Source organism: Lithobates pipiens, unplaced genomic scaffold (genome assembly GCF_037356315.1).
Source record: "Lithobates pipiens isolate NorthernLeopardFrog02 unplaced genomic scaffold, aLitPip1_a1.2 Scaffold_8, whole genome shotgun sequence".
NCBI classification, from domain to species: Eukaryota; Metazoa; Chordata; class Amphibia; order Anura; family Ranidae; genus Lithobates; species Lithobates pipiens.
Window position 1 is genome coordinate 6,468,740 of NW_027507903.1, and position 14,216 is coordinate 6,482,955.

A 14,216-nucleotide genomic window follows, 5' to 3' on the forward strand; every position below is an offset into this window, starting at 1 on the left:
GTGCATTGCACGCTCCTGACCCCCTGCACTCTGTGCATTGCATGCTCCTGACCCCCTGCACTCTGTGCATTGCACGCTCCTGACCCCCTGCACTCTGTGCATTGCACGCTCCTGATCCCCTGCACTCTGTGCATTGCACGATCCAGATCCCCTGCACTCTGTGCATTGCACGCTCCAGATCCCCTGCACTCTGTGCATTGCACGCTCCAGATCCCCTGCACTCTGTGCATTGCACGCTCCAGATCCCCTGCACTCTGTGCATTGCACGCTCCAGATCCCCTGCACTCTGTGCATTGCACGCTCCAGATCCCCTGCACTCTGTGCATTGCACGCTCCAGATCCCCTGCACTCTGTGCATTGCACGCTCCCGACCCCCTGCACTCTGTGCATTGCACGCTCCCGACCCCCTGCACTCTGTGCATTGCACGCTCCCGACCCCCTGCACTCTGTGCATTGCACGCTCCCGACCCCCTGCACTCTGTGCATTGCACGCTCCCGACCCCCTGCACTCTGTGCATTTCATGCTTCCGACCCCCTGCACTCTATGAATTGCACACTCCCGACCCTCTGCACTCTGTGAATTGCACACTCCCGACCCTATGCACTCTGTGCATTGCACACTCCTGGCCATTGCACTCTGTGCATGGCACACTCCTGACCCTTGCACTCTGTGCATTGTACAATCCTGACCCCTGCACTGTGTGCATTACACACCCCTTACCCCTGATCTATATACACTATGCTGTGTATTTCATACTCCTGGCCACTGCCCTCTTTATGTTATATTGTAAAACAACTGCTGGTTGCTCAGCAGTCAGTGACTATGTTAATGTTCTCCTTTAGGAAGGTCGTGTACAGAAAAACATATGTAATGAAAGAGTTACATCGTTTACAAAGGACTGTACTGAGCTTTATACTGTATATGTCTGTTAGACCTCTGCTAACTGGTACAGTAATGAAAGAATATTATTTGGGTACAACGACCATTGCAAATGTTACCATGTACAGAGTGAATAGGCTCAAGTTTAAGGCCCCTCCTACTGTCATACGTTACCAACACCACTTATCTTTAGAACGGTGCACTAAGGAGAGGATTCCTAACACGCTTTCTATGACTTACTCCGATTTACTGAAAGTTACATGAGCTCAGCAACAGCTTGCAAGACTAGATAAAGTGTTAAAGTGCCCAAAAAATGGATGGCGATAGAAAATGATCTGTTCTTTACGGATTACTAATTTCTGTCCTCTGGGAAATGCACAGCAATGCACAATAAGGCCTTTTATGAGCCACAGACTCTGCTCGCCTGCTCCCAATATTGCTGGCAATTGGGTTGTTGCTGTTTAATAGGGCAGTATTCACCGGGGGGGGAGAAGCCATTCTGAAATGTCCCCGATTAGGGCAATACACGGACAGCTTGCCCCCGATGCTTCCTGATTTCATGTATAATAGACGTAATGACTAAAACTCAGCGGAATTACAAAATCCTTACCATTGAGTGATGAAATGTACAAATGACTCGGAGAATTCGCCAACTGGAAGTACGGGAGAATCCTGTAACATCAAGAAGAACAATGTGTGAACAAGATTGAAAGAAAGTTGTCTAAAGGTGCAAGAATGAAAGCACCACATGCCAAACTAATCAAACAATCATATAGTAGGGGGAAAAAAAAGGTGATTTTTTTTATAAGGTGCTGAAGACAAATTGCAACTATGTAATAATATCAAATATCAAATTTTATTGTACAAATTTCGAAAAAGGTAAAATCCGGTACTGTATAAAATAAAAAGGTGGCAATTTCATATGGTCATCGTGTATACACAGAGGTTTCTGCTCTACATGTTTCACCAGGATTATGGCTTCTTCGGGACCTCATGAAGCCCTGTTGTAAGAGTCCAGGGTGCCAACCCGCACTCGTGCAGAAGACTTGATGGAAAAGGGCAGGAAAATGCCCAGGACGTGACCTCAACCTGATGGAAAAAGGCGGGAAAATCCCCAGGAGGCGCGCAGGAAGTGACCTCAAACTTCCCTATATAAGCCCAGCCCAGACATTGCCAAATTGCTGGATTATCTTCAGTCCCCCCTTGTTCCTGTGCTAGGGTGTGATCTGTCTGAACCTGTTGTGACCTGTAAATTGATTGCTGCTTGTCTTTGACCTCGGATTTGTACCTTAACCATTCTACTTCTTTGCCCCTTTTGTACTCAGCTGCCAGATTGGAACCGACCCCGGCTTGGATCTCGACCATTCTTCTGATTAACCCTTTTATGTTTCGTTACCTAACTGGACTTGGCCTCGGCTCGGATCCTGGGCTGAGGCTTGCACGGTGCTCCACACCAGGGCCGTCTTTAAGGCAGGGCAAAAGGGGCAGCTGCCCTGGGCCCTGTCATTGTTGTGGGGTCCAAAGCAGCTGCCTCATACTTGCCAACTATCCCAGTTTAAATTCCCTTGTCTCTTGAAGTTTTAGTCCTGTGCTTTGTCCCAATATCTCAGTGTGAAGTGCTGGTACTAATGCTGCCCAGCTCTGCCTTATTGTTGTGTACAGATGACTCACCTGCAGACCCTGTGTTTACATGTAAATAACCGTCATTCATATGTAAATAGCGGCGGCATTACTAAGTAAATACTGTAGCTGCGGCCAGCAGCATTAATATGTAAATAAAGGTGGCATTCATATGTAATTCATGCTCCCCTGCAGTGAGGAGATGATGTGCTGTAACTTCTAGCAACCAATCAGTGAGCAGTATTACTGTACAGTAATCTCTAGAAACCAATTAACAAGCAGAAATCATTTGCTGTAACCTCTAGCAACTAATCAGTGAGCCGCAATGTGTGCTGTAACCTCTAGCAACCAGTCATTAAGTAGTAATGATATGCTGTCGCAATTGCTGCCTGATCTGATACAGTGAACTGATTTTAAGTCTAGCTGCTATTTATTGTATGTCTCAGCGCAGGTGGAGAGTGAAATTGCATGGGGGGGCCCAAGAAAATTTTTGCCCAGGGTCCAATCAATATTAAAGACGGCCTTGCTCCACACCCTTGGCACCTCTGCCACTCGGTGTCCCCACCAAGTCTCTGTCCCCATCTCCAGAGGCTTTAAGGACCCGAGGTGCAAGAGAGGCCTCCCCACTACTTCAGTCTCACATCAGGTACGTGTCCCTCGTGACACCTGTACACAGTATCACCTGAATGTGGACCAGATTGTGGTGAGAGATGAGAGCACTATTGGACTGCTTTGTGGAGCATTAGTGTGTCATAGAAGGGATAATTGCCCATTGATGGAGCCATATTGAGAAGATAATTATAAAAAGGTTGATGTTCCTGATTTACATGGACCACCGTTGACAAATAATAATGATATCCAAGAGACCCAAATACACGATAGATGACAATTACCTTGGTGGGATCATCAGGGTAAAACCACAAAAACAGCAGGATTCCAGATCCAGTATTACAATAGAATAGGTTTCTCAAAACAAGTGTTTGAGGATAAGGGACGGGAACAATCTGTTTAAATATCCACAGAACATGCTGCCTTACTGCCACACAGAAGAAGTCCCATTGGACGAAACGTACGTCAGGCTAGGCACGGAGCAGCAGTGACATCAGAGCACCCATGGAGCACCCATGGTGTTTCCATTTAAGACAAATTTTATCATTTCTGCTGTAAGTAGAGCCTTTAATAAACGTTTGTGTGCTTTTAACAAATGTTGCGCAATGAGTCTATCTTCCTCTTCCATATGTTTTACCGTGTGATCGGACTCTGGAGTTAATAATAGCTGTGGGGGACATATCTTTGCAATACAATCATATAGGCTAAACTACTAAGGCGGTTATACCTGTAGTGAGGGGTGAATGTGCACTGATGCACATATAGACCTTGGGAGGTCTTAATATCTGATAAGCAGATATATTTTGCCCTCTTTATCCTGTGGTGAGCACTGGGTGTTTGCACCAATGTAAATTGGATTGACAAATTTTCAAGTTCCCTTTATGGATTCATAGCTTGAATTTTGGACTATCATTTCTTCCTTTTTTTTTTCACTTTTATTCTAATTGATGGACTTTGTGCACTTTATGTAGATAAGGTCATGTTTGAAAGAGCAGCCTGTATTTGAATGTATCCACAGAACATATCCCCACAATGTCCAACAGGGCGGGCGGCATACTGTTGGACAGGTTCATTCGGTTGGTAAGCAGACTGTTTGGTGAGTTGAGCTGGGATTTTCTCTGGTTTTGTCTTTCATGGGTTGCCCTCCCTTGTGCTCCCTGCTGTGAAGGCCAGTTATAGGTGCACAAAGCAAGGTCCATAAAGACATGGGTGAGCAAGTTTGGGGTTGGAGGAATGTGACTGGCCTGCATAGAGTCCTGACTTTAACCCCATAGAACACCTTTAGGATGAATTAGAATGGAACTGTGAGCCAGGCCTTCTTGTCCAACCTCATTGCCTGACCTCACAAATGCGCTTCTGGAAGAATGGTCAAACATTCTCATAGACACACTCCTAAACCTTGTGGACGGCCTTCCCAGAAGAGTTGAAGATGTTATAGCTGCAAAGGAGGGGGGGGGGCAACTTAATATTGAACCCTATGGACTAAGACTGGAATGCCATTAACCACTTCCCACCCAAGGTACATCCCAGGACATCCTTGACTTTGAGCGGGTATAGCTGAATGATGGGTGCAGCTACAGGCATCATTCAGATATTGGCTTTTTCAGCCGGCGATTCCCTGCACCATAAGAAAGATCAGAGCGGCTGTTCCACCGCTTGATCATGCTTACGGGTGACGGGAGGTGACCTCCAGCCGCCCTCCGATGCTTCTACCAATTCCATCAGTGAGTCGGAGACAGGATCCGACGGCCCCGGATGGTGACCATAGAGATTTCTCTATGATCGTTTGGAGGCCGGGCAAGATGTTGTGACGTCACGCCTGGCCTCTGCATTCAAACGAATGGCGCCGCCTTGGCTGGGAAGCCGAGATCGTTTATTATTATTTTTTGATTTCAGCCTTGAGGTGAGCTGTGGGTCTTATTGATCCCATATCTCACTGTAAAGAGGACCGATTGTGCAATATTCCTATTACAAGGGATGTTTACATTCCTTGTAATAGGAATAAAAGTGATCAATTTTTTTTTTAAAGTGTCAAATAAAAAAAAAGAAAAGTAAAATTAACAATAACAAAAAAAATAAAAAATTGAAAGTGCCCCCGTCCCCATGTGCTCGTGTGCAGAAGCAAACGCATACGTAAGTCCCGCCCACATATGAAAACGGTGTTCAAACCACACATGTCAGGTATCGCCACACGTACGTTAGAGCGAGAGCAATAATTGTAGCACTAGACTTCTGTAACTCAAAATATGTAACCAGTAAAAAATGTTAAAGCTTCGTCTATGGGGATTTTTAAGTATCGAAGTTTGGCTCCATTGCGCGAGCGTGTGCAATTTTGAAGCGTGACATGTTAGGTATCTATTTACTCGGCGTAACTTCATCTTTCGCATTATGCAAAAAAATGTTTTTAACGCATTAAAATGTTTTTTTTTTCTCAAAAAAAAAAGTGTTAGGCCGCGTACACACGAGCGGACTGTATGGCCTACTTAGTCCGCCGAAACACATTTCAGTGGACAGTCCGCTCGTGTGTGGGCTTCAGCGGACTTTTTCAGCGTGAAGTCCAGCGTACTAAGTATTTCGGTTTTTTCGAAATTCTGTCCGTCGTACTTTGGTTTCAGCGGACAATCCGCTCGTGAGTAGGCTAGTTCGACGGACTAAGAATGGCGCATGCTCAGAAAGGATTTACACGGCGGAAGGTTGCATTGCTGTGTATTGGACTTCCTATTTCTAGTCCCGTCGTACGTGCTGTACACGTCATCGCGCAAGCTTTCGACGGACTGTTTGTGCATCCGTGTGTGGTCAAGTCCGTTCATTCGAAAGTATGACGGACTGTCCGTCGGATTGTATGACGGACTAAGTAGGCCAGACAATCCGCCCGTGTGTACGCGGCCTTAGGAAAATTGCTGCGCAAATGCCGTGCGAGATAAAAAGTTGCAATGACCGCCATTGTATTCTCTTTGCTTAAAAAAAACAAAAACACATATATGATGTTTGAGGGTTCTATGTAATTGTCGATTAAAAAAAAAAAAAATAAAATTATGAATTTTACATGTAAAGGCAGGTGTCCCAATACTTTTGACAATATAGTGTAGGTGGGGGTGGAAAGTCTGCATCCAGGGCTGATTACATGCAAATAGCTATGGGTGCTGTGAGGTTTCCAATGGGGCTTCCAGCCTTCACCTATTTTCATGAATTGCCCATACCCCCCCATGAACTTTCCCATGAAAAATTGGGAACCGTGTGAATTGGGCCTTAGTATTACTCTTACATCACTCTTTAGTGGATTGCTGACCCAAAGCAAGCATGTGCGTACCAGGTGTACTTGAAAAGCATATGGCTGCTCCGGTTTGATGACACTGTAAGGCCCGGTTCACACTGTTGCGACTTTGAAGCCGACATCCCGGCACGACTTGCAAACGACTTCTTTAAAAGAAGTCAATGCAAGTCGTGCCGCAGTTGGGCCTAGGCAAACTAGGCAACCGCCTAGGGCGCACTGCTGCCTAGAGGCGCCTGGCCACTGGTTTCCCTCCGCATCTGCATGCTCTGCAGGCTGCAGCATGTAACTAACTCAGTCTCAAGCAGCTGCTCTGTCCAACCGGTAGTGTAATTAGAGGTGCAGTGCAGCACTGGAGCCAGCGATAGAGAAGGCAAAGCCGATGCTTCCTGTATAGTGCCACCTCCCGTCATATGGGCAGGGCAAAGGGGTGGAGTTAGGGGTGGAGCCAATGGGGGCGGCAAAATGAGGTTTCACCTAGGGTGTCAAAAATCCTTGCACCAGCCCTGGCAGGAACCTTTTTCCACGTCGGAGCGACTCAAGCCGCTCCTATTAGAACGATTCCATTGCACTTAATGGGGTGCGACTTGTCATGCGTCATGAGCTCTCAAAGTCGGAGTGCATGTCACATCAGGGTGAACCGGGGCTTATGATGGAAGGAAAAGGTGATAGTCCTGGAGCATGCACCACAAAAAAAATGAGTCAGCGGCTTCCATATTTCTTTCCAGACAAGGTTGTTGTAAATATGCTTTATATTAGAACAAGCACCACGCAATAACGTTTTTCCAGGTATTGGGGGTCTTTTATTTGCCTTTCATGTGATTGGTTACTTTTTGCAAGATGCCCCCACTCAGATCTATGCCCTTGGAGGACCAAAGCAATGTCTGATGTCACTTCTGCCTCTCTGGCTTTTTTTTGTCTTTCTAAAGTCGAAATTATTAATTTTTTTTCCTTTTAAAGCGGGAGTCCGCCGGGACTCCGCGTTTTATTTATTTTTTTAAAAGCCAGCAGCTACAAATACTGCAGCTGCTGACTTTTAAAATAGTGACACTTACCTGTCCAGCGCGCCCGCGATGTCGGCACCCGAAGCCGATCTCTAGATCGTCTCTCGGGTCCTGCCGCCGCCATCTTGGGTATGGGAATCAGGAAATGGAGCCTTTCGGCTTCATTTCTCGGTTCCCTACTGCGCATGCGCGAGTCGTGCTGCGCAATAAGGACGGTCCCCGCTGCCTCTGGGATCTGTGTGTTTCCCAGCAGGCAGCGGGGCACTTGCGGAAAGGGACGGGCACTTGCGGAAAGGGGCGTAATCTACGCCCCTTTCCGCAGAGAGCTATCCCGGAAGTGGGTGCAGATACCTGTACTGTACAGGTACCTGCACCCCCCTCCCCCCTGAAAGGTGCTAATTGTGGCGCCGGAGGGGGGGAGGGTTCCGATGAGCGGAAGGTCCACTTTAAAGTGATTGTAAGTGTTTGTTTTTTTATTTAAAATAACAAACATATACTTACCTCCACTGTGCAGCTTGTTTTGCACAGAGTGGCCCCCGAACCTACTCTTCTGGGGTCCCCCGGTGGCTCTCGCAGCTCCTCCTCACATCAGATAACTAGGGCAGTGATGGAGAACCTTGGCACCCCAGATGTTTTGGAACTACATTTCCCATGATGCTCAACTACACTGCAGAGTGCATGAGCATCATGGGAAATGTAGTCCCAAAATATCTGGGGTGCCAAGGTTTGCCATCACTGCCCAAGGGGAAGCGCTTCCCCAAGGGGGTTACCTTGCGGGCGCGCTCCCGAGTCCAGCATTCGGGGGCCATAGAGGCAATTGGAGCAGTCAAAAAAAAAAAAAAAAAAGCAGCCGCCAATGTTTATTAACAACACTGCTCAGCCTCTCTTCTTGATGAAGAAACATTGTTTCTTTTTGAATCTTTCTGTTTCTTCATCTGCAGATCAAAGGGATGAACAAATGTTCCTCTGTTTAACCCCTTAAAGAGGAAGTAAACCCTGATGGGTTTACTTCCTCTTCGTCTCCCTGCAAAGGTAAAGCATAATGGGCCACTATGCATCGCAGTTATGTGTCACTTACCTGACACAGGAGCCAGCGATGTCACCGCTGTCCCCTGTAGCACGGATCGCCCATCTTCTTCCGGGTATCGCTGCTCCGGCCACTCACAGCGCCGGAGCAGCGATGACGTCACTCCCGCGCACGGGAGCCGCCACTAATGGCATATCGCCGTTAGCAGCGGTATGCTCAGTGCGCCTGATCATTTTTTTTTTTGCTAGTAATGGCGGCGATCAGCGAATTTTACAGTGACTGCAACATTATGGTGGACACATCGGACACTTTTGGCGTGATTTTGGGACCATTCACATTTGTGCAGCTATCAGTGATCAGCGATTAAAAATGCATTGATTACTGTGTAAATGTGACTGGCAGGGAAGGGGTTAACCACTAGGTGGCGCTGTAGGGGTTAAGTGTGTCCTAGGGAGTGATTCTAACTGTGGGGGGGAGGGGCTGTGTGTGAAACGTCACTGATCAGCGCCCCCGATTACAGGGCCCGCAAGCCGCCTCTTAAAGGGCAACGTACAAGTACGTTAATCTGCCTGTACGTGCCCTTCTGCCGCAGTATATCTGTGTGAGGCGGTCGGGAAGGGGTTAACACATTCCTATGTCTTTCTTCTTCATTACAACATCAGATATAGAAAACTCCTATAATAACACTTGTTTGCTTAAATAACAAACATGTCATACTTACCTGCTCTGTGCAAGGGTTTTGCACAGAGCGGCCCCAATCCTCCTCTTTTGGGGTCCCCCAGCAGCGCTTCTGCCGCCTCCTCTTCTCGAGTGCCCCCATGGAAAGCGTCCATTGACACAGACAGCAGGACTCGGCCCCGCCCACCGCGTCACTGGATTTGATTGACAGCAGCAAGAGCCAATGGCTCCCGCTGCTATCAATCTATCCAATGAGGACCCGATCTGAGCTTGTTCTTGTAGCTGGAAAAATAGGGTTAAGGTAAAAAAAAACACCTGACAGTGACCGCCCCCCCCCCCCCCCGTTTTACTTACCTAAGCCCTTGAACTCAACCCGGCGGGGATGCGCTGTCTCTCTACCCGGGGGTTCTCGGCTCTTGACTGGATAGAATGATAGCAGCGCAGCCATTGGCTCCCGCTGCTGTCAATCAAATCCAATGACGCGGCGCCAGGGGCCGAGTCAAACATTCGGTGACTATGGACGCCGAATGCTGGACTCGGGAGCAGGGGCGGACTGACAACTCATGGGGCCCCCGGGCAATAGTAGATTATGGGGCCCCCAGGCAATCAATGATTATGGGGCCACACAGTAGACACAAACACACACACACAGTATACAATCACACAGTATACACACAGACATGTTTCTATTGGCTGAGAAGGTACTGGAGAGGCGGGGCAGCTATAATCTCATAATCTCAGGATTTTTAGACCAAAAGGACGTCACTAAGGGACATTTCAGAGGCAGATGTAAAAAAAAAAAACACAAATTTTTACATACTGTCCCTGGTTTTACTGAGGCTGGCAACCCTGATGGGGCCCCCTAGTGGCATGGGGCCCTCGGGCAGTGCCCGAGTGGCACAATGGTCAGTCCGCCCCTGCTCAGGAGTGTGCCCTCAAGGTAACCCCCTCAGGAGAGAGCTTCTCCTTGGGGGTTATCAGATGTGGCAAGGAGCTGCGAGAGGGATGATGGTACGTTACTTTTGATAATTGCTGCTGATCTCCTTCCCATACCCGTTTTAAACTGTTGGCAGCTGAAGCTGCTGCCTTGTTCACTTCCTGGATTCACACACACCTCCAGCTCTGCAGCTCTCATTGGCCGTCTTATGACTCTTACCTCCACTCCCTTCCTGGGAAAAATCTTACAAGAGTGAGAGAGAGAGAGAGCTGTGTATGATGTCATCAGCCTAGGCTAATGACCGGACAAGAAACAGGAAGTGGGCTGTATAAGGGATTTACTGGCAGAATTTTTTTTTTTTTAAATCAAAAGTATTTTTATTTATAAAAGATACACAAGAAAAAAATCAGAGTGTTGCAGGCACAGCCGCTATATAAACAGAGGAAAGCAACGAAAAGGGGTTGCAGCTCGGTAGAGAGCTTGTCTCACATACATATCAGCCAATTTGTTGGTGTAGTTAAAGTATAGGCATTATGTCTAGTTTTAGGCTTTCTTCTTATGTCAAACAAACAAAAACAAAACATAAAAATCACAGAAAGAACTAAAATCAGTTGGTTTTAGCAGTTATGTTTGCCTCAACTCATTTGTGAGGGAAAAAAAAATGTTTTACTATCCAAACTTAAAACAACAAGGGAAGAAGATTTAATGGATAGAAAGATTGAAAAAAAAAAAAAAAAAAAAAAAAAAAAAGGTCCGCTTTAATGCCTTTGTATTTGCTTAAAAACGTAATAAAGTCCTTGAAAAAAAAAATAAAATAAGAAAATGTATTTTTTTCCAAAAACATTGCGTTTAAAAGACCACTGCACAAATACAGTGCAACATAAAATATTTGCAACAACCTGCATTTTATTCTGCAGGGTCTCTGCTAAAAAAAAAAAAAAAAAAAAAAATTATATAAAAATGTTTGGGGGTTCTAAGTAATTTTTGAGCAAACAATACTGATTTTAACTTGAAACCAACAAATGCCAGAAAAATATTTAGTTTTTAAGTGGTCAAACTTCCCTCATTTACAGACCAAAGTTCATTCCTTTGATCTAAAGAACAAAATGTTACAATGTTTATAGTTATCTTAGGGCTGCAAAATTTTGTGAAACTTGGCAGACTGCCTGTTTTTTTTGGGGGGGGGGGGGGGGGTTGACAGCTGTCAGGCTTGAGCAGAGAACTCTCTGCATAGAATCGGGAAAATGCTTTGTTAAAGTGATACTAAAGGATCGTTTTTTAAAATAACAAACATGTTATACTTACCTCCACTATGCAGCTCGTTTTGCACAGAGTGGCCCCGAACATCCTCTTCTGGGGTCCCTCGGTGGCTTTTGCGGCTCCTCCCCGAATTAGATAACCCCCTAGGAGAAGCGCTCTCCCAGGGGGATACCTTGCGGGCCTGCTCCCGAGTCATTCCTTTGGTGTCCATAGAAGCTGAATGTAAGACTCGGCCCCACCCCCTGGTGCCCATGTCATTGGATTTGATTGACAGCAGCAGGAGCCAATGGCTGCACTGCTATCAATCCATTCAATCAGGACCCGAGACACCGGCTTTTGCTGGTGTGCTCATCCCTGGGACAAGATAAAGGGGGTACAGGTAAGTAAAACGGAGGCTCGGGGGGGGGTGGGGGGGGGGGGGTCTGCAGCATTACAGGAAGTTTTTCACCTCAATGCATTGAGGTCAAAAACCTTGAAGGTTTACAACCCCTTTAAGTGGTTAAACTTCCCTCATTTACAGACCAAAGTTCATTCCTTTGCTCTGAAGAACGAAACGTTACAATGTTTATAGTTAGCTCAGGGCTGAGGAATGTTGTAAAACTTGGCAGACTGCCTGTTTTTTTGGGGGGGGTGGGGGGGGGTTTGACAGCTGTAAAGCTGGCCATACACCATACAATTTTCTTATTCAATTTCCTTTAGATTTACCTTCAACTGCGTAGTAGAAGGGCCTGCCTGATTGCACACAAATTGAAAGTGTTTAGACTTGACCTCATGTTATACGGTTTTGGTAAATCTAAAGGAAATCTACAAAAGAAAATTGTACAATGTATGGCCAGCCTAAGGCTTGAACAGAGATTAGTGATCTTTAAACATGGAAAAACTTTTTTAAGACAATGTGTTGTTTTTGGAAGCTAGGTCTTCCCTATTGATATGCAAATTAACTAGTTGGACTGGTTCATGAGCTCAAGACAGGAAAGGCTTGAGCAGAGAAATCTCTGCATAGAATCGTGAATTTTCTTATTCAATTTCCTTTAGATTTACCTTCAGCTGCGTAGTAGAAGGCCCTGCTTGACTGTACACAAATTGAAAGTGTTTAGACTTGATCTCACATTATATGGTTTTGGTAAATCTAAAGGAAATCTATAGAAGAAAATTGTATAATGTATGGCCAGCCTAAGGCTTGAACAGAGATTAGTGATCTTTAAACATGGAAAAACATTTTTAAGACAATGTGTTGTTTTTGGAAGCTAGGTCTTCCCTATTGATATGCAAATTAACTAGTTGGACTGGTTCATGAGCTCAAGACAGGAAAGGCTTGAGCAGAGAACTCTCTGCATAGAATCGGGAAAATTCTTTGTTAAGATCGTGGGGGGGGGGGGGGGGTAGCATATATTGATTGATTTACGCGAACATTATAGCATCTACAGTGTATGTTATAAATTTATGAAATAAATAAATAGATAATAAATATATATCATTTTTGGGGGTTCTAGCAAATAAAAAAAAAAAAAGATTTTTTTTTTTGTACTTGCAATCAACAAAAGACAGAAAACACCAGGGTCAGCAAGTGGTTAGTAAAATAGCCCCCCCTCCCCCACCCCCCTATGCACTGACCATGCATAAGACCATGGTTGCCAACATGTGACAGTCACCAGGGTGGTATCACACTGACATCTGATTACTAAATAAACAAATAATTGCTATGACCCAATTATCAGGGAAACAAGCGCTGTAATTAAAATAAGGGACAATTAGCGGGAACCTTTATTAAGGGTTTTTTTTTTTTTTTTTTTTTTGCCACATTAACATAAAATGGTTCATCCAGCACAGCCAGGGAACAATGCAAACCCTCAATCAACTCCTCGGAAAAAATAAAAACACAGAACGGGCCCCGGGTAGCGGGGTCCAATTCCTCGGCATGGAGTACTGAATCCATGAGCGGGGGAGGGGGGATATCATAGCTTGCCTTTTAGTAAATGCGGCCAATTACCGCCAGCAGGCTGTACGGGATGCTGAGAAGCACCGGGGTAGGTGGTGCGATCACTAAGCCTCAGTGGTGACTTTTATCTACCATACTTTGCAGCTCACCGAGCAGCGAGCGTGTGTGTAACCAACAGGTCGTAGAGCAGTGAGCCGGGAGGACGCCATGCAGCCGCCAGAGAGCCGGACATTGATCTGCACATTTCCAGAAGAGACCTTCAGGCAATATATATATATATATATATATATATATATATATATACATAGGAGGAGGTGATTTCTGCATGTTTCACACTAAGGGACGCACACAATCCATTGCTGTGTTTCTGCATTAAAGAGGAAGTAAACCCTGATGGGTTTACTTCCTCTTTTTTTCCCTGCAAAGGTAAAGCATAATGGACTACTGTGCATCGCATCGCATCGCATAGTAGCTCATTATGTGTCACTTACCTGACACAGGAGCCAGCGAAGTCGCCGCTGTCCCCTGTAGTCCGCCGCATCCATGTTGCTTGTGGCGTCTCGCAGCTCCGACGAATCACAGCGGCGCAACCGCGATGACGTCACTCCCGCGCATGCGCACGGGAGTCGCGCCTCGCAGCTCCGCCGCTGTCATACGGCGAAGCCGCGATGACGTCACTCCCGCGCATGCGCACGGGAGTCGACAAATTTGGCAAATCCATTCTTGGATTTGCCGCATTTAGTGCGCATGCGCGCCACTGTCTACGGCGCATGCGCCGTAGACAGCGGTGCCCATTTTCGGGCAAATATCTCCTAAACCATATAGGTTTAGGAGATATTGCTTGGACCTACAGGTAAGCCTTAATCTAGGCTTACCTATAGGTCCAAGTTGTTTGTAAGGGTTTACTTCCTCTTTAAACCCCCTCAACCCCTTCCAACGGTCGTTCCGCAGCCGTTACTGAAACAGGTCATGTGACTCACCATTTGCCTTA

At 46.1% G+C, this 14,216-nt stretch overlaps 1 protein-coding gene across 1 annotated transcript in view; it reads right to left on the reverse strand.

Moving 5' to 3' along the window:
- MAP2K5 (mitogen-activated protein kinase kinase 5) overlaps positions 1 to 14,216 on the reverse strand; it is a 330,503-nt gene that overhangs the window by 17,936 nt on the left and 298,351 nt on the right. The window contains exon 20 of the mRNA XM_077469109.1: positions 1,491 to 1,552. Coding sequence (XP_077325235.1) covers positions 1,491 to 1,552 — 62 coding nt within the window. The remainder of the gene's footprint in view (positions 1 to 1,490; positions 1,553 to 14,216) is intronic.